A 26,962-nucleotide genomic window follows, 5' to 3' on the forward strand; every position below is an offset into this window, starting at 1 on the left:
CTTTTTCATTTATTTCATGCTTTATGTCCATTATTGGTGTGAATAGGGTCTTAAATAGGTGCTATGCCTATCCGGTAGGGAGTTATTTAGGTGGCTTTCAAAGTTAGGCTGCGCTAGGGTCCTTAAGTACCAGCCCAGGGGTGAGGGGCCCACTTTCTGGACAGGACCACTTTCCGGACATCCTTTGGCTCTATTACATCGGATAGTAGAGGGATTACTGTATATGTATATATATATATATATATATATATAAATTCCACCACTATCCGATGTAATAGAGCCAAAAGCATGTCCGGAATGTGGTCCCGTCCGGATAGTGGGCCCCAGCCTCCTGGACTTGTACTTATGGATACTTATGGACCCTAACCTACCCTGACTCAAAAAAACACCTATACAACTCCCTCTGGACATGCATAACACCTATTTAAGACCCAAATCACACCAATAAGGGACATAAAAGACTGAAATAAATGCAAAAGAACCAGAGAATGAGGTTTTAGAGGTGATTTTATACAATATTAAACATTCTGGGTACTTAAAACAAGTTCCTGGCTCCTGGACTGGTAATTATGGACCCTAACCTAGCCTAACTCAGAAAAACACCTCCCTACTGCACATGCATAGCACCTAAGACCCTATTCACACCAATAAGGGACATATAAGCATGAAATGAGGTTTTAGAGGTAAGTATGGAAAATACAGTACAATATGAAACATTCTGGGTACTTGCAAGAAGTCCCTGGCCATCTCGATGAATAACCCGCCTCCTCTCAGACTCTGACAGTAAAAAGTACCTGAAGCACCTTGCAGTACACTGTACATGAGGTCTTGCACTGAACTTAGTCATTTACACTCAGAAATCCATTCTCTTAACACTGTGCACTCTAGTCTTACTTGCACTCCATTGCACCTTAATGAAATAAGTGTTGCACTGTGCACTTAAGTCTTTGCACTCATAAATCCATTTTCTTAACATTACACACTGTAGTCTAATTTGCACTCCATTGAACGTCAATAAAATCAGTGTTGCACTCTGCACTTTAGTCTTTGCACTCACAATTCTAATTTCTTAATACTATGCACTGGTTTCTTCACTGCACAACACTGTAAATTCCCATGTGGTCTAATGGAGAGTTCTTGCCATTTAATCGCTGTCAGAGTCTGAGAGTAGCTGATGCAGGTGGCCTAGATGTGCGTCGCTGGGTCGTGGTGATAGACTACCCACTGCAGACGACTCTGAAGACAGGAGCAAACTCAGGTTCACTGGGGACTCCACCGTGCCTGATGTGCTGGGCTGTGGCTCGCAGGATGAGGGCCTGTCTTGTGGAGTCAATGGACTGGAGCCAGGGCTGGGCACAGCAGGGATCACGGGTCTGAAAAAGCTATTAATGATTGACTGACGCATGGAACGACGATTTTGGCGATTAATGATGCGCTGCCTGAAAGTGCGCACTTCCTTCACAAGTCCCAAGGGCCCCATCTCCCTCTTGCAGTCCAGGTGTTCCAGGTAGTCGACAACGAACTCTACGTGTTCATTTAGCTGGGTACTGACACCTGCTACTGAAGATGCGATCTCGATATCAGACATGATCTGATACCCAGGATCGTCCTTGTCGTCATCCAGCCACTCACGCACTTCATCCACATCAACATCGTCGCCATGGGCACATAGACGTGCATGGAAGTCATCCATGTCAAAACCTAGGAAATTGTGCTCCACATCCTTTCCGAGAAGCAGACAAGACCAACCATTTTCTAGAGTCTTGACAGGGACTTCCTTCCATGCACTGGCCCATTTGTAGATTGCAGACTTGATGTTGTAGCGGTGAAGGTTTCCAAAGTCCGCTGGCCTCACGTGTCCCGTCCCTCCCTGCGCTCGTCCTCGTCCTCAAGAACAACCATCACCTCGTCCAGGAACTTCCGTCGGTACATCCTCTTTGTTGCCATGATCACTCCTTGGTCCATTGGCTGGATGACAGCTGTCATATTAGGTGGCAAAAACATGCACCTAATATGCCCATTCTCAGCCACCAAGTCCTTGTCACTCGGGTGAGCAGGTGCATTGTTGAGGAGAAGGAGGGCCTTTACCTGGTCGCGCAGGATTCCCAGTTTCTCCCTCTGGTAATGGATGACCTCCTTGACGAAATGGTGGTGGATCCAGTCTTTGAAGATGTGGGCATTGAACCATGCCTTCAAAGAATGGTACCATACGACAGGAAGGAAATCCATCACCCCACGAAGACACTGGAGCTGCTTTGCACAGCCAACAATAACGGGCTTAAGCCGGTGCATGCCGGTAGCATTGGCACAACACAAAGCAGATATCCATTGCTTGTAGAGCTTGCGACCAGGTACACGCTTCTCCGTCTCCTCAGCTAGAATGTTCGTTGGCAAAGAGCGATAGGATAAACCAGTTTCGTCAACATGGTAGACTTGACTAAGATTGAGGCCCTCCCTGTCGATCAAGCCCTTCACCTTGTGCTGAAACTCGTCAACTCCATCCTCGTTAGCGTCCAAAGCTTCGCCATGAGCTTTACGGTTGGTAAGGCCATGCCGTAACTTGAACGCGAAGAGCCAACCCTCGGATGCCTTGAAGTCTGGGGCGTCATAAAGCCTGGCGAACTTCTCAGCAGCAGCCTTCAGCTCCATACCATATACCACCACACCAGCAGCATGTTCCTGTTGATACCAAATCAATGTGGAGCGGTCGACTTCAGCAAACTTGGGAGTAAACATCACCTTCCTCTCCATGTTGCATTTGCTTCTCGATGAGAAGTCAGCCGTGTACTGCATGAGTTTGTCTCGGGATCTCTTGATATCGAACAAAGTAGATCGGGCCAGGTTGAACTCGCGGAGGATGCGGGAAGAAGACCACCCCGCATCTACTTTCTCCAATATCTCCCGTTTCTTCTCCAGAGTCAACACCACTCTCTTCCTCTTCTCAGGCAGCGGGGCCATCATCACACACACTAGTAAGAGGCACGAGAGCAGCAGGAGTGCCTGCACCAGGTAAGGCACCACCACAAAAGCGAGCACGTGGGCAGCCATGATGACGAGCGTGCACTCGCGACGAGAGACAGGTGGAAAGTGGGGAGGATGCAGGGGCGCTCTATCGGACGTCGGAGGAATGACGCGCCACAACAAAGCTGTCCCGCGCCCCGTGTGCCAAGTTCAAATTATGGGTGGGAATTTTTTTTTTTTTTTTTTTTCGAATTTTTTGTGGTTTTCGGACCATTTTGGGAATATTGGATCACGGGACAATTATGTCCGGTTAATGGGGATGTTCGGATATTGGGCGTTCAGATATTAGAGGGATTACTTATGTATGTGTATATATATATATATATATATGTATATATGTATGCATATATATATGTCTATCTATCTATTGCCAGATGTCTCAATCCCGTTTGGGGTGGCCACAAACAAATCACCTCCACATCGCCCTGTCCCCCGACATTTCACTGCCCTGCTCCCAACTCACACACTCCTCTCTCATATACCTCTCCACCCCATCCCTCCATCTCATCTTCGGCCTCCCCCTCCCTCTTTCCCTCTCCACCTCACTCACATACACGCTCTTCGTTAGTCTTTCACCCTCCATCCTCTCCACATGGCCAAACCACCTCAGTGTGTTCCTCATAACGCGTCCTATCAGATCCACATCCACACCACAACGCTCCTTTATATCCTCATTCGTCAGCCTGTCTCTCCATGTGACTCCACAGGCTCCTCTTAAATAACTCATTTCCACTGCTCTCACTCTTGACTTGTGTCCTTCCAACAATGTCCAAGCTTCACTTCCGTACGTTAGAGTTGCTATCACAATACTGTCATGTAGTAACTTTTTCACTTCCATGCTCACTTCCCTGTTTCTTATCACTGCTTTCAAAGAACCAGCAACCTTTCTTCCCTGCTGTACCCTTTCAATAACTTCACCCTCCAAACCTCCATCCTTACTCATCACACTACCCAAGTACTTAAACGTACTCACATTTTCCAGTTCCTCACCATCCAACCTCGCTGTACATTCACTGACTTCACCTCTCTCAAAGACCATCACTTTACTCTTTCCTACATTCACCTTTAGATTCCGTTTCTTACACACTCTCCCAAATTCATCCACCAAGCCTTGCAGCTCCCCTTCGTCTTCACTCAACAACACAGTATCATCTGCAAACAACAGTACAGGGAGTTTCCAGACACTATCCTCTCTCACCAGGGCCACTCCAACATCCACTACCCTACCATGTACCTCTTTTATTACCCCATCCATGTACAGATTGAACAACCATGGAGACATGACACATCCTTGTTTCAACCCAACTTTCAAAGAGAAAAATTCACTCAGTTCACCGTCCACACGCACTGCAGCCTTAGCACCATCATACGTACTCTTCACAGCATTCAACAACTTCCCATCTACTCCATATATTCTTAATACTTTCCACAATCCTTGTCTATCCACCCTGTCATATGCTTTCTCCAAATCCATGAAAGCTGCATACAACTTCTTTCCCTTCTCTAGAAACTTTTCCACTAAAGATCTAAGAATGAATATCTGATCTACACAAGCTCTTCCCTTTCTAAAGCCTCCCTGTTCTTCTCCAACTAATTCCTCTGTTATTTCCCTAACTCTGTCAGTAAGTATCCTACCATACATTTTTCCTATTATACTAAGAAGACAAATGCCCCTATGATTACCACACACTTCTTTTTCCCCTTTTCCTTTGTACAAGGGAATAATTATACCTGACTTCCAATCCTCCGGGACTCTACCTTCCTCCCAGGCCAATCTACACATCTTCCACATCCATTCTACTACCATCTCTCCCCCATGCTCCAGCATTTCACCACACACTCCATCAATTCCTGGGGCTTTCCCCAATTTAACTTTCTTCATTGCTTCCACAACTTCTATCCTACTGATTTCTTCCTGTCTTCTCATCTCCCTCCTTCTCCCAGCCATTCCCCAGACAATTATACTCTCATTGCTTCCATCCTGTATGTTCAACAATTCCTTAAAGTGTTCTCTCCATCTGCTCACTTTTTCTCCCTTCTCCACTAGTAATCTACCATTTTTATCTTTCACTCCCCTGCTAACCTCACTTCCACCCTGTCTTACTCTCTTCACCTCTTTCCAGAACATTTTATTACAGTCCCTCCACTTTACACTCAGATTCCTTCCAAATTCCTCATCCACTCTCTTCTTACTCTCTCTTACTAATCTTTTCACCTCCCTCTTTCTTTCTACATATAACTCTCTCTTCCGCCTCTCGACTTCTTCCACACCCCTATTTCTCATCCATTCATTGTATGTTTTCTTCTTTTGTGCCACAGCCTGTCTCACCTCTTCAGTCCACCACGCTGTTCCTTGCACCCCCCTCTGTCTTGTCTTCCTTCCACACACCACATCACATGCTGCACATATTTCTTCTGTAAATATCCTGCACACACCTTCCACGTCTCCCATCTGCTCCAATTCATATTTGCCTAATCGTTCCTCCACTTCTTTTTTATACTCTGCCTTTTTTTCATCCTCTTGTAACCTTTCCACTCTCCTTGCAACTATTCCTTCCTCTCGTCTTTCCCTTCTTCTATTTCTCCATCTTACTTTGATCCTAATTCTGGCCACCACCAAGTAGTGGTCAGAAAGTCCACTCCCCCAACCTCTATAAGCTCTTGCATCCATTACACATCTTCGCATCCTTTCATCCACACACATATAATCAATCATTGCCTTCCTTTCATTCAGTTCACCACCCACCCTTCTCATCACTCGCCATGTATACCTGTGGATCATTTTATGCCTGAAGAGGGTATTGGCTATCACCAACCCCCTCCCAGCACAAATGTCCACTAACGCACTGACATTCTCATCTATCTCAGCAGGCACACCCCACTCACCAACTATTCCATCCCCCTTCACATTTCCTACTTTACCATTCTTATCACCGATCAAAAACCCTCTGTCATTCCTTCCAAACTTTTCCATGCACACTTCCACATTTGTCCAGAACTCTTCTCTCACTCTGCTAGCACGATCTTGCGTTGGAGCATACACACACACAATCGCCCACATTTGTATTCCAACTTTCAACCTTACCCACACAATCCTTGACCCAAGTGATCCATATTGTCTTATGCTCTTCTTCCATCTTTTACTCACAACTATACATACCCCTTCCTTTGCCATCTCATTCTCACCTACTCCTGCACATATACCCCATCCATACTCCCATTCTCTCACACTTTCTCCTCTCCATTTTGTTTCAGGTATTCCACGTACATCCACTTTTGCACCATCGAGCACCTGGACAATCTCTCTCTCTTTCACCTCATCATTCGCTCCTCTTACATTCCATGTTGCCATTACCAAGTCCTTTGTCCGGTCCTGGGTCGTCATCATTTGGTCAATCCTTGTCCGAGGCTTCTTGTTTATCTTTTTAGTTAATTGTTTTCCGGGGAGGGGCACTAACCCTCCGCCAACCTTTTTAGTCGCCTTTTACGACAAGCAGGGATATATATATATATACAGTATATACATATATATATATATATATATATATATATATATAAATCATAGCTGAAGTGTCCCACCTCACCACATGTCCAACACCCATTTGTTGCAAGTGTGGGTTTCCTTGCACTATTCCATTCTTGTTCCTTCTTCCGTTTGTAATAATACACCTTCTTGTGTCCTGACTCCTCACAGAACCTGCAACCTTCTCTGATCTTCTCCTGTTGTCTCTTGCACTTGTTGCAATCCTCTTTGCTATGTCCTTGCTTTACGCAGTACAGTACCAGCAACTTCCTTCAAATTTTTCTGCTTCACGTACTTGCCCTTTTCTTGCTCTGAATCCTGCGGTACAACCTGCCTGAAAAGTGGACGTACTAGACCTGACATAGGACTCCGATTCTAGAGCCCTGGCTAATGCATATTGCATGCTTGTGGGTTGTGCCTACTTCACTTGCATTTTCAACTCTGCACTGTCAAGAGCATCGATGATTTGGTCGCTGGGAAGAGTAGCCAACAGGTTAGGTGTGCTTCAGGGTATACCTTGTATGCCATTCTCCCCAGGTCATGAGCAAGCTGCTGTAGGGATTTGCCTTGAGCCCATACATGAGTCAGAAATCTTGCTGTGTAAACCTCAGTCTGGTACATGGTCCCATATCTGCACTCCAGCACTTCTACTAGGGACTGATAACTCTTCCTCTCCCTCACTGACATCTGGCCCAGAATTTCTATTGCAGAACCCTTGAGACTAGTAGCAGGCTGGACTGCCCTCTGCCTATGATCCCAACCATTCTGATCAGCAAGTAACTCAAACTGCACACAGTAAACTTCCCAAGACTTTCTACCATCAGATTCCTGAGGTTTCTTTTTAATTGTACCCCCATTATAGCCATGCACTTCACTGGTTTGGGGCCAGAAAACTGGGGCATCATAATTAAGTCCAGGACTTAACTTCTGCATTCTGATTATTCAACCCGGTAATGCTACCTTTAAATGCTTGGGATCCATCGAGATCTACCATACCCTGTCCATGTTTTTCATATGCTCCCTGTACACTAGCTTGGGGCTCAGCAGTGCAGTATTTCTCTACAGCCTCAATTTTCTCACTAATTAATTATCTTCACATGGTTGACTACCTGCTTCAGCTAGTTATCTACATGCTGTCTGCACTCCACCACAATTCCCTCACTAATTATCTTCAACTGGTCATCTACTTGCTGTTTGCATTCTGTCACATTATTGCTTACCTCATACTTCTGCTTACATAGCTCAGCTTCTACTTCCTCCTTCAGCTGTTGCTGCTTTTCCTTTCTTTCCCCCATGAAAGCATCTGGCTGTCCTCACATCCTCAGTTTTAATTCCCTTTGTTGTTCCTGTAATGCCTCTAGAAGCTATTCATATCATTCTTTTTGTTGTTCATTCTGTGCCTGTAATTGTTCTTTGAGTTCTTCCTCTCCTTATGTGCTTGTAATTGTTCTTTGAGTTCTTTGTCCTTCATTCTGTGCCTGTAATTGTTCTTTGAGCTCTTTCTGTCCCTCATTCTAGTCCTTCATTCTGTGCCTGTAGTTGTACACTTTGTCCTTGTAATTTTACACTTTGTGCTTGCAAAAGCTTCATAATTACAGCCAGCAATGCCTCCTCTTGCCTTGCTTGGCTTTGTGTCTGTACGCGTTCTGCCTCTGTGTCGAAAGTTAGACTCACTGCAGGTGGAGGGGGGGGGGGAATGGGAGGGAGAAGCTGAGGATGAGATGGAGGGATGGAGTAGAGAGGTATATGAGGGGGGTGTGAGCTGGGAGCAAGACAGTGAAGTCGCATTGGACAGGGCAACATAGAGGTGATTTTGTGTGTGGCCACTCCTTAAGGGATTGAGGCATCCGGCAATAGATAGATAGAATAGTTCGTGAACTTTTCCCAGTGATATTGAATTCTTATCCTCTCTTAAGAACACATAGTGGAATAGGAGGCGAAGTTTGCCAAGTGATAGTGTATTCTGTGTGTGTGTGTGTGTGTGTGTGTGTGTGTGTGTGTGTGTGAGGATTACCATGAACTTTTGGTGGTAACAGAGTGTTGTTATTATGTGTGTATCAGGATTACTACAAACTTGTGCTGGTGTTAGTGTATTGTTAATGTTTGTCAGGATATACCATGAACTTTTGCTGGTGATAGTGTATTGTTGTGTATGTCAGGATTACTACGTAGTGCTACTGTCGCCGATGGAGCTGGATTCCACGATGAAAATGATCCTGCAGGTGCCGATGTGGGCGCAGCGAGTCATATACATCCAGGGGTCATGTCTGAAGGACGGGGACCTCATTCGTGCCAGGATGAGTGAGGCTGAGGCTTGTTTTATCCTGGCAGCCAGACATTATGCTGACAAGACTGCTGCAGTGAGTATACACACTCACGCATGTGTACACACCCACGTGCGTGCACACACACACACACACACACACACACACACACACACACACACACACACACACACACACACACACACACACACACACACACACACCGCTCGCTGGCTCAGTGGTAGCGTTCTCGCTTGCCATCTGGCAGACGGGAGTTCGCCCCTCACTCAGGCCACGAAAAGTTTCACTGACGAAGTGGGCGGTTACTGTCCCCCTTGAGCAAGAGGACGGGTGTGTGAGTGTGTGCAGGTCACAGCCTTGCCCTTAGATCGGACTATATGAGCTCTCAGCTCCCTTCCGGGAGGGTAAAAGCTGACGATCACGACCCTCAATGATTCTGACCGACCCTGTGAATTACACACACACACACACACACACACACACACACACACATACTCACACATTTTGTATAGATAACTAATTACTAACCAGATTTAACCTGAAGTTTGTTAACATTCTGTAACAGGGAGAGATATGTTATTGTTTTATCAAACTAACTAGCTAACTAACTGCTGTTGAAATAAGTTCATATTCATGGTGGCATAGGAGACTTGTTGAATTTCTTTAGTTATATATATATTTGCTTACTCCATCTAAATATTCTCTCATATGTTCTTTATGTAGTTTTAATTTTGACATAATTTGCAACATTAACTTATAAGAGGATATTTAGCCATATTATGCTGAAAAAGTGTCTGAGTGGTTACAAAATGTGCAAAGCCACTTAGAATACTCCCATCCCAGGTACACTGGGTGCCCTGCACTGTTGCTGTGTCACCACCAAGTAATATGGCCATGTATTTAGATGAGAGCATTTCCAGGAGTGGGTCTGTAGGTGTGTCTCACTTGCAAGGAGAGGTGCATCACTTCTATCCATTATAATGAAGCCAAACAACACCGCATAACACCACATCACATCACCCTTTCATACCACGCCACACAACACCAAGGACATTAACCGAAGGACCCTGAAGCTCTCCCATCTAGTATAGTAGTTTTGTACCTGTTTAATGGTTTTGTGCCCCTAATGTTGCAACCCTTACCGAATGATGATGATGATGATGGCTCAGTCACTCCCTGTAATATACTCTGTGTTGTGTCCCAGGGGAAATTGCTGTGGGACTTGGCACAAGTAGAATGCCTGCCTTAATGACACTTGTACAGTCGATAGGCACCGAGTTAACCCTTCATATTATGTTTGCCACAGGACGAACACACAATCCTACGGTCATGGGCGGTCAAGGACTTTGCACCTAATGTGCCTCAGTATGTACAGATCATCCGTGCAGAGAACAAACTGCACGTGAAGTTCGCAGAGCACGTGATATGTGAGGATGAACTCAAGTATGCCCTACTGGCCAACAACTGTATGAGTCCAGGCATATCCACACTGGTTACTTTGCTGCTACACACATCTAGAGGACAGTGAGTATGATACTGTGTTGTGATTTTCCCACTGCCCATGACCTCTAGCCTTGTTAAGTAGCACGCTTTATACATACTACTGGCCAACAACTGTATGGGTCTAGGTATATCCACATTGATTACTTTGCTACTTTCTATTTCAAGAGGACAGTGAATTGATGTTGTATTTTGTTTCCTCCTGCCTGTGATCTCCAGTCTTGTAAAATACCCTGTACACACTGTTTGCCAACAAGTGTGTGAGTTTAGGCGTATCCACACTGGTTACACATCTAAAGAGCACTATATTCTAAGGTAAATATAATTGTCCATAGGTGGCAAGAATAATAATGTGAAAATAAATGTAAAAAGATCCCCTGGCTTAGTGGGTCTTGTCTGATAGGATCATTTATTTTTTATTTACCACAGGTTTGCTTTCCTGCTTTGTTTCCATGTGTCTCCTTCACCTCATCGTATTGCTGAACGTTAAAATTAAGATTATGATGATGGCAATTCTTATGTGGGATTTTCATACACAACATGGCTGTGATAATGCATTTATTTATTGATCTTCACCTGTTACCATAAGTGGAAATCTTTGTATCCCTCATTGCTTTTATTATTATTATTATTATTATTATTTTTGTTATTATTATTATTATTATTATTATTATTATTATTGGTGGTATGTGGAGGTGCTCACCATCCACTCACTTGATGTAGTGCTGCTCTCAGGTGTCTGCCCTTTCCTGTCCTCCATCCTTCTTTACTTCCATCCTCCTCTGTCTTTCTCTCCTTCATTCTTTCCTCGCCCTTCTGCCTACAGGTGACTGTACACTCCCTCTTCTGTCTTTCTTTCCTTCATTCTTTCCTCTTCCTTCTGCCTGTGGGTGAGTCTACAGTGAGTGACAAGCCAAATGATTTCCTGTACACCAGGAAACCCTTTACTACGCTGGGTGGTAACCATATAACTAAATTTTGGCGCCTGGTGGTTTAGTGGGTAATTACGGCTCTCCAGTCAGATTGAGCCGGTGAAGGTTTATATCCAAGGGATGGTTGGGGTTTGTTGCTCACGTAATGCCACTCAGGGATGAGTGAGGCTGGGCACTCTCACCTTAAATGCCAGGAACAACTTGCCTAGCCCCGGGCTCCTACACTCCTCATGGGGCAACGTAGGATTGGATGATGGATGGATGGATGGATGGATTATTATTATTATTATTATTATTATTATTATTATTATTATTATTATTGTTGTTGTTGTTTTATTACTCTTATTGCATTTACTACTACTGTTATTATTATTATTATTATTATTATTATTATTGTTATTATTATTATTGTTGTTGTTGTTTTATTACTCTTATTGCATTTACTACTACTACTATTATTATTATTATTATTATTATTGTTTTCATTACTATTGTCTTTATTACAGATTTCCTCTGATACTTCCTTCAGTATGCTCATTACATTTGCCATCTCCTTTATGTCTCTCGAAATCTTGTTTTTTATTTCTTCCTCAGATATACATATCTGCTGAATCTTTGACCAATTTTGGATTGTTTTGGATTATTTTTCCCACTTCCTTTTTAATGCTCATTTCTTTGACTCTAATTCTAAGTCTTTCTTTACTTTCACCATTTCAGCATTCGTAGTTTCCACATCATTTTTGTAGCTTTGCATCGATTCATTCACCTGGGTTATCTTCTTCTCAGTATCACTGCTCTGATCTGTCTGACTGCTTGCTTGCCTAATTGTTTCTGTATTATTTCTGAACTCTTCCCTAATACTCTCATGGTTGACAACTGTGCTTGCCATTTTACTGATCTTCCTTCTGAGTGAACCCACCTCACTGACAGCTCGTCTATTGTTGTGTCTTCCTTGTTTACTTTCTTTACTAATTTTTCATTTTCCTCCTTCTGCATGGGCAATTGCTTCTTAATTTCATCCATTTCACTCAGAAGTGCCTTCTCTAATCTGTATAACCGTTCTACCAGCTTATTGAACGTCTCCATTTCAACCAGTTCCTGATAAAAGTCATTATCCAGCTTACTACCTTTATCTTTTTTCGTAACTTCTTCCATATTTGCTTTACTAAAGATGGTGGTCATCTTGTGGTACTAAGAGAAAGATTCTACTTACAAGATTGCATTCCATGGTGCACTCCCCAGACAAGACACTAAACAGCTGATGAGCTTGCTCAGCACATTCCTGGACTACTTTGCTTTATTTTGTTATTTGAATAACACGTAAACATCCTCTTTTATATTAGCACACCATTTAGTTTACCCAAGTACAGAGCTTGACTCATATAAAGATACTATTTAGGTATGGCCAGTTGTGGCCAAGGTTGGCCAAGCGCGGAGTGATGTGTTGTATGTCTTGTCTCTGTGGTGCCTCAACTGTGTGTGTGTGTGTGTGTGTGTGTGTGTGTGTGTGTGTGTGTGTGTGTGTGTGAATTGGCTTGTCATGAAATTAGTTACCTGTACCAATTTTTTCCCCATCTGCACAGTAAAAACATTTAAGGCACTCAGGGATATCTGATGTAGAATATAAAGCAGTATTTTTGTGCTGAATACTGTAAAATAGGTTTTTCATTACTAAATTATTGCATAGTAATTAATCTCTGTCAGAGAGATAGTAGTAGAATGGATATGAAAGATATGCAGATTGGCTTGGGAGGAAGGTCTAGAATGGATATGAATGATATGCAGATTGGCCTGGGAGGAAGGTAGAGTTCTGGAGGATTCGAAGTCAGGTATAATTATTTCCCCTGTACAAAGAAAAAGGGGAAAAGAAAGTGTGTGGCAATCATAAGGGTATTTGTCTTCTTAGTGTAATAGGAAAAGTATATGGTAGGATACTTATTGACAGAGTTAGGGAAATAACAGAGTAATTAGTTGGAGAAGAATAGCGAGGTTTTAGGAATGAAAAAGGTTGTGTAGATCAGATATTCATCCTTCAGTCTTTAGTGGAAAAGTTTCTAGAGAAGGGAAAGAAATTGTATGCGACCATCATGCATTTCGAGAAACATATGACGGAGTGAGTAGACAAGGAATGTAGAAGATATTAAGAATATATGGAGTGAATGGGAAGCTGTTGAATGCCATGAAGAGTATGTATGAGGGTGCTAAGACTGCAGTGTGTGTGAATGGTAAGCTGAGTGTATTTTCCCGTCTGAATGTTGAATTGAAACAGGGATGTGTCATGTCTCCATGGTCGTTCCGTCTGGATATGGATGGGGTTATAAAAGAGATGCAAGGTAGGGCAATGGATGTTGGAGGGGCTGTATGGAGAAAGGGCTGCATTTGGAAACTTCCTGTACTGTTGTATGCAGATGATACTGTACTCTTAAGTGAAGATGAAGAGGAACTGCAATGCTTGGTGAGTAAGTTTGAGACAGTGTGTAAAAAATGGAATCTAAAGATGAATGTAGCAAAGAGAAAAGTTATGGAATCAAAAGATGAATATAGCAAAGAGAAAAGTTATGATTTTTGAGAGAAATGAAGTCACTGAATGTAGAGTAAGGTTGGATGATCAAGGAAATGGAAAATGTGAGTGCATTTATGTATTTGGGTAGTGTGATGAGTAAGGATGGAAGTTTGGAAGATGAAGTGCTTGAAAGGGTACAGCAGGGAAGAAAGGTTGCTGGTTCTTTGACAACAGTGATAAGAAATAAGGAAGTGAGAATGGAAGTAAAAAAGTCGCTGTATGATAGCATCATGATACAAATTCTAACATATGAAAGTGAAGCTTGGACCTTGTTGGAAGGACACAAGTCAAGAGTGAGAGCAGTGGAATTGAGCTTTATGAGAACAGCATGTGGCGTTACATGGGGATACAAACTGACAAATGAGGAAGTGAAGGGGCATTGTGATGTGGATGTGGATGTGGATGTGATAGAAAGAATTAGGAGAAACTCATTGAGGTGGTTTGGCCATGTGGAGAGGATGGAGCATGAGAGACTAATGAGGAGAGAGTATATGAGTGAGATGGAGAGGGAGGGAGAGGCCAAGGATGGGATGGAGGGTTGAAGGGAGAGATATAAGGAGGTGTTGGGTGGGGAGAGGGCAGTGAAATGGCGGGGGACAGGGCCACAAGGAGACTATTTGATTGTGGTCATCCCTTACGAGATTAGGTGTCTGACAATAATTAGGTAGATAGGTAGATTATTATATGATTTGGACAAGTTTTATACATGACCAAACCACCTCACTGTTGAGGCTGAACCTTCCCAACAGTGAGGGATTGCTCTGCAGTTTTAGGTACCTCTCTTGTCTGATTTACATCCTCATAAGAAACTTGGAGTACTAAGGCTTTGACTGTTGTGCATTTAATAGGTGGAGGATAGGACTACATTATAGCACTTAAGAAATTGCAGCTGCTATTGATACTGTGCCTATTAACAAATATTTACTAAAAAGTTGCCAAACCATCACCGCTGTCTCCTGCTTTACCGTACCTGGGATCCATTTCATAATATTGTACTGTCCTTTTGTCCACAGGGAGGGCCAGGCATCACAAGAGGACTGGCACCGGTTATATGGCAAGTGTTCCGGCAATGAGATTTACCACATCAAGCTGAGTGACTCGCGATTCTTTGGGGAGTATGAGGGAAAGAGCTTCACTTATGCCAGCTTCCACTCACACAGAAAGTTAGTGAAACGTCCATTCCGTGAATGGATTTTTAAAACTCATTCTTTTTTATCCACCCACTCAGTCTAATGTTACTTTCAGGTGTCTTTACACTGAGTGACAAGCCAAATGGTTTTCTGCACTCCAGGAAGCCATTTATTAAGTTTGGTGGTAATCATACACATTAACCATCAAATGCACACCTGTTTGTAATGTTTTAAGGTACTCCAACCAGATGTGATTCACAAAAGGTTAAAATCCATGGCGTTGTTGGGATTTAATACTCACATATTGCTTCTTGGGAGGGGGGGGGGGAGTCATTTTTACCCTAAATGTCTGGCCTAAATACCCAAGCCCCAATCCACCATGCACCCAATGGGACAAAGAACAGGTGTTCTTTGAAGAAGGAAATTCAGTTACCTCAGTTAGAGTCAAGAATTTTGAGCTTCATTTACCATCTGTAGGTGGAGGCTAGGTGTGGAATGATGTTAATAACGATCAGTGATGATCAAGTGGAGATGTGGCCCATATTTGCTTATCATTAATGATATGCATACTTTGTGAACAGCCTTGAGGTCAGATAAGCATAATCCATTCCATTTCAGATCCAGTTTCAGCACAATTAAAGTTCATGAATTCCAGTTCTGTTCATCTCATTTATTTAAAGAAACATCAGTTCCTGTTCAGCTCAGATCATTTTCATTTATTTAAAAGATACGTGCATGACAGTATTGTGTTCCACACTCTTGTCGTATGGAAGTAAAGTCAGGACCTTGTTGGAAGGACACAAGTCAAGAGTGAGCACTGTGGAAAAGAGCTATTTTAAAGGAGCATGTGGAGTTACTTGGAAAGATGGACAGATAAATGAGAACATTTTAGAGGATAATGTGCAGTCACTTGGAAAGACAGATAAATGAGAAAATGAAGGAATGTTGTACTGTTGAGGTGCATGTGATTGAAAGTGTTAAGAGAAATACTCTTGAGATAGTTTGATTATGTGGAGAGAAAGGAAAATGAGAAACTGACATGGAGAGTGTGTGTGAATGAAGGAGAGGGAAAAACTGAGGATGAGATGGGGGAATAGTGGGGAGAGATTTATGAGAGAGGGGTGTGTGAGGTGGAGGGAGGGCAGTCAGATGGTAGAGGACAGGATAACTTGTATAAACTTTGTTTATGGTCATGCCCTACAAGATTAAGGTATTGGGCTATAGATAGGAACATTGAAAAAATATAAATTACAGTTCAATTTTGTATTCTGTTTTCTTTCTTTTTTTTTTTCCCATAAAATAGATACATGGTTTTCTAATTGCCAGTTTAGTTTGTGGTTGTTTTGCCACTGTATTAAGGCAGTGAAGGAACACACACCAAAAAGTAACACAGAAAATTATGTTTTGAAAAGAAAACAGTATGAGATACAAAATATATAAGAAGGCAGAAACCAACCAGTCACTAAATCTTTAGACTATTTTATCTCTTCTCTCTTGCATCAAAAACACAACACCAAAGCCAACTGGGATACAGTAGTCCATAATATCAGAACAAGTTTCAGATGCAAGTAACGTATAACTTTTTGAAAAATTGTTTCATTTGATTATATTTCTAAAGGCTTCACCATACTTGTATCCTTCAGCCTTGGTAACCTAATGACAGCTCTCCAAACTGCTTGACCTCTAGCAGCCTCTCTGCTCAGTCTCGTATCCCTGAGATCACATTGTGTGACCTCATCCCGAATCCCCCCCACCCAACTGAAGCACCTATACCCTCAGCATTCATACCTCTCACCATCCGCACCCAGTTATCAGCATCCATCCTCTCTTCATGCCCAAACTATCTCAGTCTACCCCTTCTCATCACATCAGTAATACATTAAAGTCCCATCCTTCCTCTCAGTCCCTCATTTGCAATCCTAACACCCTCAGGCCCATCATTCAAGGATGCAGTACTCATCTGTCTGATCATTGTCATAGCTTTACATTTGAGACTATGAATATCCTCCATCTTCGCTGCCCCAGTCGCACTGCCATACGCCATTACACTTCTGACTTTTAGAAAAATCACAAAATAGTCGAGTAACATTTTTGAGCATTAGACAAGCATTACAGACATTAAAGAAAGAAATACCCGGTAATCCATATAATAATAATAATAATTACAATTTGAGAGGTGTGAATGAGGAGAGAAAGAAGATGGAAGTGGTGAATGTGTTCAAGAGTGAGAGATATGCCGTGATGGCATTGTGTTAAACATAGATGAAAAGGTGTGAAGTGGAGGAGTGAGAGGGTGTGAAATGTGTAAGATCAGGCATGAATGAGCTAGGAAGATGCAAGGAAGGAGTTGCTTTGATAATGAATGGGGTGTGGCAGAGTGGAATGATAGATTACAAATGTGTCAGCTTGATATATATGTACATATGTCATGTTCAAGTTTGAGAAGGTGAAAGTGGCAGTGATTGTAGCATATGCACCGTGTGATGACAGGAGTGAGAGAGAGAAAAACAGGTTTTTGGGATGATGTGGATGAAGCAGTGGGAGAAATGCCCAGGAGCTATAAAGTGATCGTAATGGGCGATGTGAATGGAAGAGTAGGCACTGGTCCTGAGGATAACATAATGGGTTGTAATGGAGTACCCAGAGAAAATGATAATAGGAAAGATATATGTCAGGAAAGGAGGTTGTGCGTTTGTAACTCGTATTTCAAACACAAAGATGCACATAAATATACGTGGTATAGATGGAGCAGAGATCTTGTTGAAAGAAGCCTAATTGATTATGTGCTCGTAGAGAGGTCGTTAATGGGAATGGTTGCTGATATGAGGGCCATGAGAGGATGATGTGGAGGTCTGTCAGATCATATGATTGTGGTATGCTGAGAAGAGTGAGGTGGACCAGGAGACAGAGAGTAGTCAGGGAGAAAGACTGAAAGTCAAGAAGCTGAGGATCAAAGAAATGGCAGATGAATACAGGACCAAAGTAGGGGAGGAGTTGGAATCAATGTATTGGAATGAAATGGATCTGGACAGCCTGTAGAATGCATATAGGGATTGCTTAGTTAGGAATGCTTAAGCTGTATGTGGTGTGGCAAGAGTAACAACAAAGAAGAAAGGTACAGCATGGTGGGATGAAGAGGTTAAGAGAAGCAATGGAGGAAAAGAGAAATAAGTGGCTAGAGTGGTTACAGGACATGGGTTCACTTGAAATAAGAACTGAATATACAGCTCAGACCCCTGCTTATGAAGGATCGACTTTGGAAAAATCCGCAGATATGAAAAAAATTGTCTTTGTGTGTTCTTACCTAATTGTTCTTACATAATTGTATCTTTACAGAATGAGTCTGGCTCGTACTGTCCCGTGTATTAAACCATTTTTATCATACATATCCTTAAATTTACGAATAGTTTTGGCACACACTATTTCATTTGGCAGTGCATTTCACTGATCAGTTGTCCTGTTTGGAAAACTGAATTTCCTTACGTCTTTATCGCCTCTCTTTTTACGTTTTTTTTGCAGTGTCCTCTTGCTGATGCTTCCCCATGGGTTATATATTTATTTATGTCTATTTTCTCTTTCCTTGAGATGCATTTATATAGCATAATCATGTCTCCTCTTTTCCTTCTCTCCTGTAGTGTAGAGAGATTCAATTTCTCTAGTCTTTTTTCGTATCTTAGGTCCCTTAAGCTTGGTACCCATCATGTAGCTGCCCTTTGTACTTTTTCAATCTTATCTATGAGTTTTTTTAGATGAGGATTCCAGACTGTTGATTAGTACTCCAGTTTTGGTCTGATGAATGATGTTATTATCTTTCTCAGCCTGTCTTCATTTATATATGTGAACGCTATTATCATATTAGCAAGTAGTGTATACATGTTATGTACTTTTTCACTGATGTGATTAGCAGGAGATAGTCTGTTATTGATAATGACTCCTAGGTCCTTCTCCCTTTCTGATATGTCTAGGGTTGAACTAGCTGTGTGTGTGTGTGTGTGTGTGTGTGTGTGTGTGTGTGTGTGTGTGTGTGTGGTGGGTCAGTCATAGCAAGGAAGGATGCGGTCAGGTGTAGACACTGACAAGGAGGTGAAGTGATAATTGCAGTTCAGGGAAGGGTAGGGGGTAAGTGGAGGAGTGGAGACAATAATGGGCTTTAATGTGGGTGGAGAGAGAGAGAGAGAGAGAGGATAGCACAGAAGTAGGTATGGATTGGGTAGGGGAAGAGAACTTTGTGTCCTTAGTAATTATGAGATTAGGGTTGGTTTGAAGAGGAGAGAGAGAGAGAGAGAGAGGGACTTTGGAAGAAAAAAAAATACAACTTAAGAAAGACCGTTAAGAACCAATTATTTTCGTAAGTTGGGGACAGCCTGTTTTGAGAGCAAGAAGCACGTAAAGAGACTAGTGAAGAGGAAAAAGGAGGAGGTAAGTGATGATCTAGGAAGAAAAATGAATGCAAATTACTCTGAAAATAGGAAGTTACTCTGGAAAGAGGTGAGGATATGTAGAAGTGAAAGCGGAAAGAAATACAAAAGTTTGGAGGATGTAAGTGGTAGATTATGGGATGACGTAAGGACCAGATGGAAAGAATGTTTTGAAGGCGTGATGAATTGGAATAGAGAGAGCAGAGCTGCTGTCAACATGATTGGTTTTGGGGATGCGCAGAGAAGAAGTGCAGTGCCAGGAAACATGACACCTGCACAGGTGAAGAATGCTGTGAAGCATCTGAAAAATGGGAAAGCAGCTGGTGTTGATCAGGTGTATGCAGAGATGATTTAGTGGAGAGAGCAGAATGAAGTGTTTGTTGGAGATATGTAAGAAGCCATGGATAAGTGAAACTGTGGCAGCAGAGTGGAAAAAAGACTGTGATTGTACCCCAGAACAAAAATAAAGGTGAACAAAGTGAGTGCAAGAATTATCGCAGCATAAGTTTATTGAGAGTTGTAGGGAGGGTATATGGAAGAATTATTATAGAGAAAGTAAGAGAGATATCAGAAGTCCTAGTGAGTGATGAACAAGGTGGCTTTAGAAGGGGCAGAGGATGTGTGGATCAAATATTTTCAGTGAGACAGATGATGGAGAAGACTTGTGAGAAGGACTATAAGGTGTTTATGGCATTTATGGATCTGGAATAAGCATACAGCAATGTAGACAGAGAAGGATTGTGGAAGGTTTTACGCATGTACGATGTAGATGGTAAGTTGCTAGGTGCTGTTAAGAGCTTTTATAATGGTAGTGAGATATGTGTAACGGTAAATGTGCATCTGCGTGAATGGTTCACGATCAGCGTGGGCATGCGACAAGATTGTGTGATGCCTCCATGGTTGTTCAATATATATATATATATATATATATATATATATATATATATATATATATATGGATGAGGTGATAAAATAAGTAAAAACACAAGTAATGGAGAGAGGGATGGTGTTGGTAATGAATGGTGATGGATGGAATATCTCAAATTTGTTGTATGCTGATGATATGGTGCTACTTGCAAATACTGTACCGAACAAGGACTTGGTAGACTAATGCAGAGTTCTGCTGGCGTCTGAGTGCCGTGCCATGAGGGTGAATGTACTGTAGAAAAGAGTAAAGTGATGGTAAGAGAAGTAGACTATAGCACCAGTCGAGCGGGTGGATGGAAAGCTGGTGACGGGTGAGCTAGAGCTCCCGTTTCATCAGCCCTTGAGACTAGCTGCTGACCATCCCCCTTTGCCGTACTTTTCATTGTGTCAGTAACATAGAGAGCAGGCCAACATACTCTCCAGTACAAGTTTCTTTTACTGTCAACAGCAAACTACATGCACATTACACACTACACTTCCTATTTTAAATTTAAAAAATTGCATCTCATAATCAAGCCTCAGAGTCCCCGGGGGGAGGGGGGGGCCATAAATGCCCCCACCATCCGTTCCTCTCCCGGTGATGACTCAACGAATTGCATTGAGCCACTGTCTGACTCACTTCTTCTTCGTTTCTGCAACAATCACGGCCTTTCTTCTAACTTTCTGTTGAGCACCATCTCCCCTCCTCTAAACCTCACTTTCTTTTCTTAACTGAGGCTCAGCTGTCTGAGGCAACTGATAGCAATCTCTTCTCTGTATCCTTCTTATTCATTTCAAAGCCAAATGTGGCTGTTGTGTATTTGTACGCAATGACTTATCTTGTTCTCGTGTTCCTGAAATTCATTTCTCTGAATTCTCTACACTCTGGCTTCGGCTTTCCTGTCATTCTCTGACTATATCTATGCTGTTTACTTATCCCCTGATTCTACTGACTATGAAAAATTCTTTGACTATCTTCTACAATGGAGCATATCCTATTAATTTCTCCATTCTCGGAATTCACCATTCTAGATTTCGGTGTTCACCACCACCTTTGGCTCTCCTCTTCTTTCACCGATCCACCTGGTGAACAAGACTACACCTTTTCTATCCGTAATGACCTAGCGCAACTTGTACAGCACCCTACCCATATCCCTGACTGCCTTAGAGGGAGTTCCAACATACTTGACCTCTTCCGTACAAAAATCCTTCTGCTTATGCTGTTAATCTTTCCTCTCCGTTGGGCTCCTCCGATCACAACCTCATTACCTTAACTTGTCCTATCGCTTCAGTATGGCCTGTGGATTTCACATATCCTTTGACTAATGCAAAAAAGACTTGGTTTAATCACACTTGTTCTAATGCTTTCCACAACAGTGAGAGGGCCTACAAAAGGTACTATAGCCAACCCACCCCTGAATCACATCTTTTTTATATTTCTGCCTGGAATCGTATTAAGTCTGTTGTTCGCTCTGCTAAAAATAATGTCATCCATACTTAATGCTCTCAGCTCTCTAACTTGAATTCTTCCCACTCCTTCTCGCAGCTTGCCAAAGGCCTTTCTAACAACTTTACCTCATCATCCTTCTCTCCTCTTTTCTGCTTTGATTGCTTTGTAGCTATTTCTTCTGCTGATAAAGCAGGTCTCTTCACTCAGAGTTTCTCCTCCAATTCCACCTTAGACAGTTCCGGTGCTGTTCCTCCATCGCTTTCCCCCTCTGACTTCCTTGTGGCTGACATTAAAATTTCTTTGACTGATGTATTTTTTGCCATCACTGGCCTCCATACTAACAAGGTATATGGGCCTAATGGGGTCCCTCCTGTTATCCTCAAGAACTGTGCTTCTGTGCTTACACCCTGCCTAGGTAAAATCATTCATCTTTCTCTATCAACTTGTACCTTTCCTTCTTGCTGGAAGTTTGCTCTCTTTGAGCCTATCCCAAAGAAGGGTGACCATTCCCAACTCTCTGACTACCACCCAGTTGCTTTAACATCCTGTGTCTCAAAAGTTTTTGAGTCTATTTGTAACAGAAAAATTTTAAAGCATCTTTCCTGTCACAACCTTCTTTCTGATCGTCAGTATGGGCCCCGTCAGGGACGCTCCACTGGCGATCTCACCTACCTTTCAGACTCCTGGTCATCCTTCTTTCAGGACATTGGCGAAAGGTTTGCCATAGCATTTGACATCTCAAATGCTTTGGATCGAGTCTGGTATAAATCTTTAATTTCCAAACTGCCCTCCCATGGTTTCTATCCTTCTATCTGTGCCTTCAGTTATAGCTTCCTGTCTGGTCATTCTATAGCTGTTGTCGTAGATGGTCACCATTCTTCTCGTTGATCTATCAACAGCGGTGTTCCTCAGGGCTCTGTCCTATTACCAACTCTCTTCCTTTTATTCATCAGTGACCTTCTAAGCTGTACATCTAACCCTATCCACTCATATGCTGATGATTCCATCCATCACCTTTCCATTCAGTTCCCACAACGTCCATCTCAGCAGTTACTTCAACAAACAAGGGATGGGGCTATGGTGAACCTGATGTCTGACATGGCTCATATCGCTAACTGGGGTAAAAGTAATCTTGTTTTTAATACATCAGAGACTCTGTTCCTGCACCTTCCACGGGAGTACCCACTAATATTTAATAATATTCAGCTCAGTCCTGCATCATCCTTTAACCCTTCGGTGTTTATGGGTGTGGTGCAAATTTATATGCTTTAGGAAGGGAAGAAGTTGTGTAGATCAGATATTCATTCTTAGATCTGTAGTGGAAAAGTTTCTAGAGAAGGGAAAGAAGTTGTATGCGGCTTTCATGGATTTGGAGAAAGCATATGACAGGGTGGATAGACAAGGATTGTGGAAAGTGTTAAGAATACGTGGAGTAGATGGGAAGTTGTTGAATGCTGTGAAGAGTATGTATGATGGTGCTAAGGCTGCAGTGCGTGTGGATGGTGAACTAAGTGAATTTTTCTCTTTGAAAGTTGGGTTGAAACAGGGATGTGTCATGTCTCCATGGTTGTTCAATCTGTACATGGATGGGGTAATAAAAGAGGTACAAGGTAGGGTAGTGGATGTTGGAGTGGCCCTGGTGAGAGAGGATAGTGTTTGGAAACTCCCTGTACTGTTGTTTGCAGATGATACTGTGTTGTTGAGTGAAGACGAAGGGGAGCTGCAAGGCTTGGTGGATGAGTTTGGGAGAGTGTGTAAGAAACGGAATCTAAAGGTGAATGTAGGGAAGAGTAAAGTGATGGTCTTTGAGAGAGGTGAAGTCAGTGAATATACAGCGAGGTTGGATGGTGAGGAATTGGAAAATGTGAGTACGTTTAAGTACTTGGGTAGTGTGATGAGTAAGGATGGAGGTTTGGAGGGTGAAGTGCTTGAAAGGGTACAGCAGGGAAGAAAGGTTGCTGATTCTTTGAAAGCAGTGATAAGAAAGGGAAGTGAGCATGGAAGTGAAAAAGTTACTACATGACAGTATTGTGATACCAACTCTAACGTATGGAAGTGAAGCTTGGACGTTGTTGGAAGGACACAAGTCAAGAGTGAGAGCAGTGGAAATGAGTTATTTAAGAGGAGCCTGTGGAGTTACATGGAGAGACAGGCTGACGAATGAGGATATAAAGGAGTGTTGTGGTGTTGATGTGGATGTGATAGGAAGCGTTATGAGGAACACACTGAGGTGGTTTGGCCATGTGGAGAGGATGGAGGGTGAAAGACTGACGAAGAGAGTGTATGTGAGTGAGGTGGAGGGGGGAAGAGGGAGGGGGAGGCCGAGGATGAGATGGAGGGATGGGGTGGAGAGGTATATGAGAGAGGGGGGTGTGAGTTGGGAGCAGGGCAGTGAAATGGCAGGGGACAGGGCGACTTGGAGGCAATTTGTTTGTGGCCACCCCAAACGGGATTGAGGCGTCTGGCAATAGATAGATAGATAGATTATCATTCGATGCAGGCTGCATCTGCGCACTTTCCAATTGCTCGTTAACATTCGACACCAACTGCATCGAACGAAATGGCCCCTGTTTTTTTGTTCATGGAATGATTTTGCATCCATTTCTGGGTGAGAACAAAGCACTACTTGCGTCCCCAGGTATCCCTCCGCCGCCCTCAACCCACTCCGCTCTCAGTGTCGCCCCACTGCCCCAGTCAGTGTGCTACGAGCCTTGCTTGAGCATAAGATAATTTCCTTTGTGCTTCCTAATATCTGCCCTAATTGACCTACAGTAATTCTTTATACACCAAAATGTAGCCAAATAAAGTCCGTATAACTTTTTCTCACTAACATTTACCATAAAAATTTTATTTCGGTGAGAAAAAACTGAAGTAAAAAAAAAAAAAACATTAAGGCAATAGCTCGGTGACAGGGAGGGTCTCTCAGTGTGTGACCTTGGGCACCTAGGACTGTGTCCCAAGTACAGTCTCGCTCGTGGTTGGACGCAGCCTGCATCGATTGGTAACAAAAGGGTTAACATACTTGGGGTTTCATTCTGTCAGGGTTTATCTTGGAAAGATCATATTACATCTCTTGTAAAATCTGCTTCCAAGAGATCAGGTGTGCTAAGCTGACTCCATACTTTCGTTACCCCAGCGCAGTTGTTGACTTTACACACTAGTTTTATTTGCTGCTGTGTAAAGTACAACTCTTATGTGTGGGGAGGCTTCCCACATACAGCTCTTCTCAACAAATGGAGTCAAAGGCTTTTTGTCTCATTAACTCTCCCCTTCTTACTGGCTCCCTTCAACCTCTGTCTCTTTGCTGCACTGTTGCATCTTTATCTCTTTTCTATCGCTACTTTAATGGTCACTGCTCTTCTGAATTATCTTCTTGGATCCCCCCACCTTCACGACGGGCGCATAGCACCTGTCTAGCAACAAACTCTTGTCTCTTTTCTGTCCAACTCTCTGATGCAAGAGTTAACTGTTATTCCCAGTTCTTCATGTATGCAACAGGTCATCTCTGGAACTGTCTCCCTCTGTCTGTAACTCCTGCTTCCTGTGATCTCCAGTCTTTCAAACGCAGTGTGTCCAGGCATCTCAAAATGAGCGGATCTTGAATTTGGCTTTGTTGTATTGTCTTTGTTTTTTCTTGGAAGGGAAGGTTTGTGGGCTCCTTTCCTTTGGTTCCTTCTTCCATGCATTTAAAAAAAGAAAAAAAATCGAGAGAGAAGGTGGCCCCAAGTGTAACGTTACAGAGAATGGAGAGAGACTGGAATTGGTGAGAGAGTTCAAATACCTGTGCACAAGGATAGAAAAGATAGAAAATGTGCAAAAGAAGTGGAAAGTAGAGTGACACAATGAAGGAAAGTAGCTGGTGCTTTGAAAGCCTTGATAAGAATCAGAGGCTTGAGTTGCAGCTGCACGTGGCATACATGAAGGAGTGTTAGTGCCAACATTAACATATGGATGTCAGACTATGGTGTGGCATGAAAATGAAAAGTCTGGAGTGAGAGTGATGGAGATGGGACTGCTGAGGAATGTGTGGAGTACAGAGAGTGGATAGGATACGAAATAATGTGATTCATGAAAGATGCAGAGTGAGGAAGTCTGTGGACACCAGCATCGAAGAGAATGTTCTGAGATGATATGGTCATGTGGAAAAAATGGATAATAATAGAGTGGTGAAAATGGTATATCTGAGCGAATTTGAAGGAGGGAGGAGGCGAGGTAGGCCAAGGAGAAGGTGGAGGGTTATAGTGGATGAGTGTGTGAGGGAAAGAGGTATGGAAGTCAGTGAGGCCAGGGGACTGATGAGATTGAGCTGACTGGATGAATGTTGTGAGAGGAAGTGCACAATCAGGGATTATCAGGGATTTGGCACTCCTTTTTAACATGACAGTGTTCAGACTGACTGTATTGGACACATTTATGTGAAGCTACAATATGTGGTGAAAGTTTTTTGGCGTATTGGATAGAGCCAGGATTCCGGGGACTGAATGATGAGTGAATGGAAGCGTAACCCATTGGACTGGGCAAACTTGAGCTGTCTGGACATTGCTACACCTCACCTTGTCCTAGGGTGGGAAAGGAGGTCCGGATAATGATGATGATGTTGATGAAGAAGAGATAATCCATTGGTAAGTTAAAAATACCCAGTAAACATCAGTTGATGTAAATTTATTGAATCAGTTCCAATTCAGTTCAGTTCAGTTCATTAGAATTTTCTTTTTCTTCAATTCCAGTTCACCTGTTTTCATAACAAAATCCAATTTGGTTCATCCGTGACCCCATGTCTGTATTTGAAATAACTATACAGTTCAGTGCTCCCTTAACATCCACTGGGGTTAGGTAACAGAGACGCCTGCGTATGTTAAAAATCCGCGGATACCTGTTGCCCCCTTTGAAAACACCCCTGGACCCCCCTTAACCCTTTGGCTGCACCGGCTGTGATGACAACGTACTGACTGCGTTCATTGTGGAGAAATAGGATAAAAATTGTGTTTTCAACTCCTGTTTTAACTCACTTATAGTTAATCTTGAGCTAAAATTTTTGTCAGACAAACGTCAATCTTTCTACTATCGTTTACAACACACTGCATGTCCTTAGGCACTCCAGGCACTGAGAACGATTTGAGAGAATACAAGGTATGTTTTGACTGTCTGATGCAGGAAATAGCCCAGGGAGGTGGAAATTTCCACCAAACCACAAGATTTTTTCCATACAAAATAGGGTTAGAGCCACGTTACCT

General features: G+C 42.7%; 1 protein-coding gene across 1 annotated transcript in view; it reads left to right on the top strand.

The window, feature by feature from the left end:
* LOC145399245 (potassium channel subfamily T member 2-like) overlaps positions 1-26,962 on the top strand; it is a 340,618-nt gene that overhangs the window by 122,709 nt on the left and 190,947 nt on the right. Inside the window, exons 10-12 of the mRNA XM_080271933.1 lie at positions 8,704-8,904; positions 10,136-10,353; positions 14,838-14,987. Of these exons, the coding sequence (XP_080128059.1) occupies positions 8,704-8,904; positions 10,136-10,353; positions 14,838-14,987 (569 nt within the window). The remainder of the gene's footprint in view (positions 1-8,703; positions 8,905-10,135; positions 10,354-14,837; positions 14,988-26,962) is intronic.

This window comes from Coenobita brevimanus, chromosome 48, assembly GCF_032717465.1.
Source record: "Coenobita brevimanus isolate Jiangsu-jjx chromosome 48, ASM3271746v2, whole genome shotgun sequence".
NCBI classification, from domain to species: domain Eukaryota; kingdom Metazoa; phylum Arthropoda; class Malacostraca; order Decapoda; family Coenobitidae; genus Coenobita; species Coenobita brevimanus.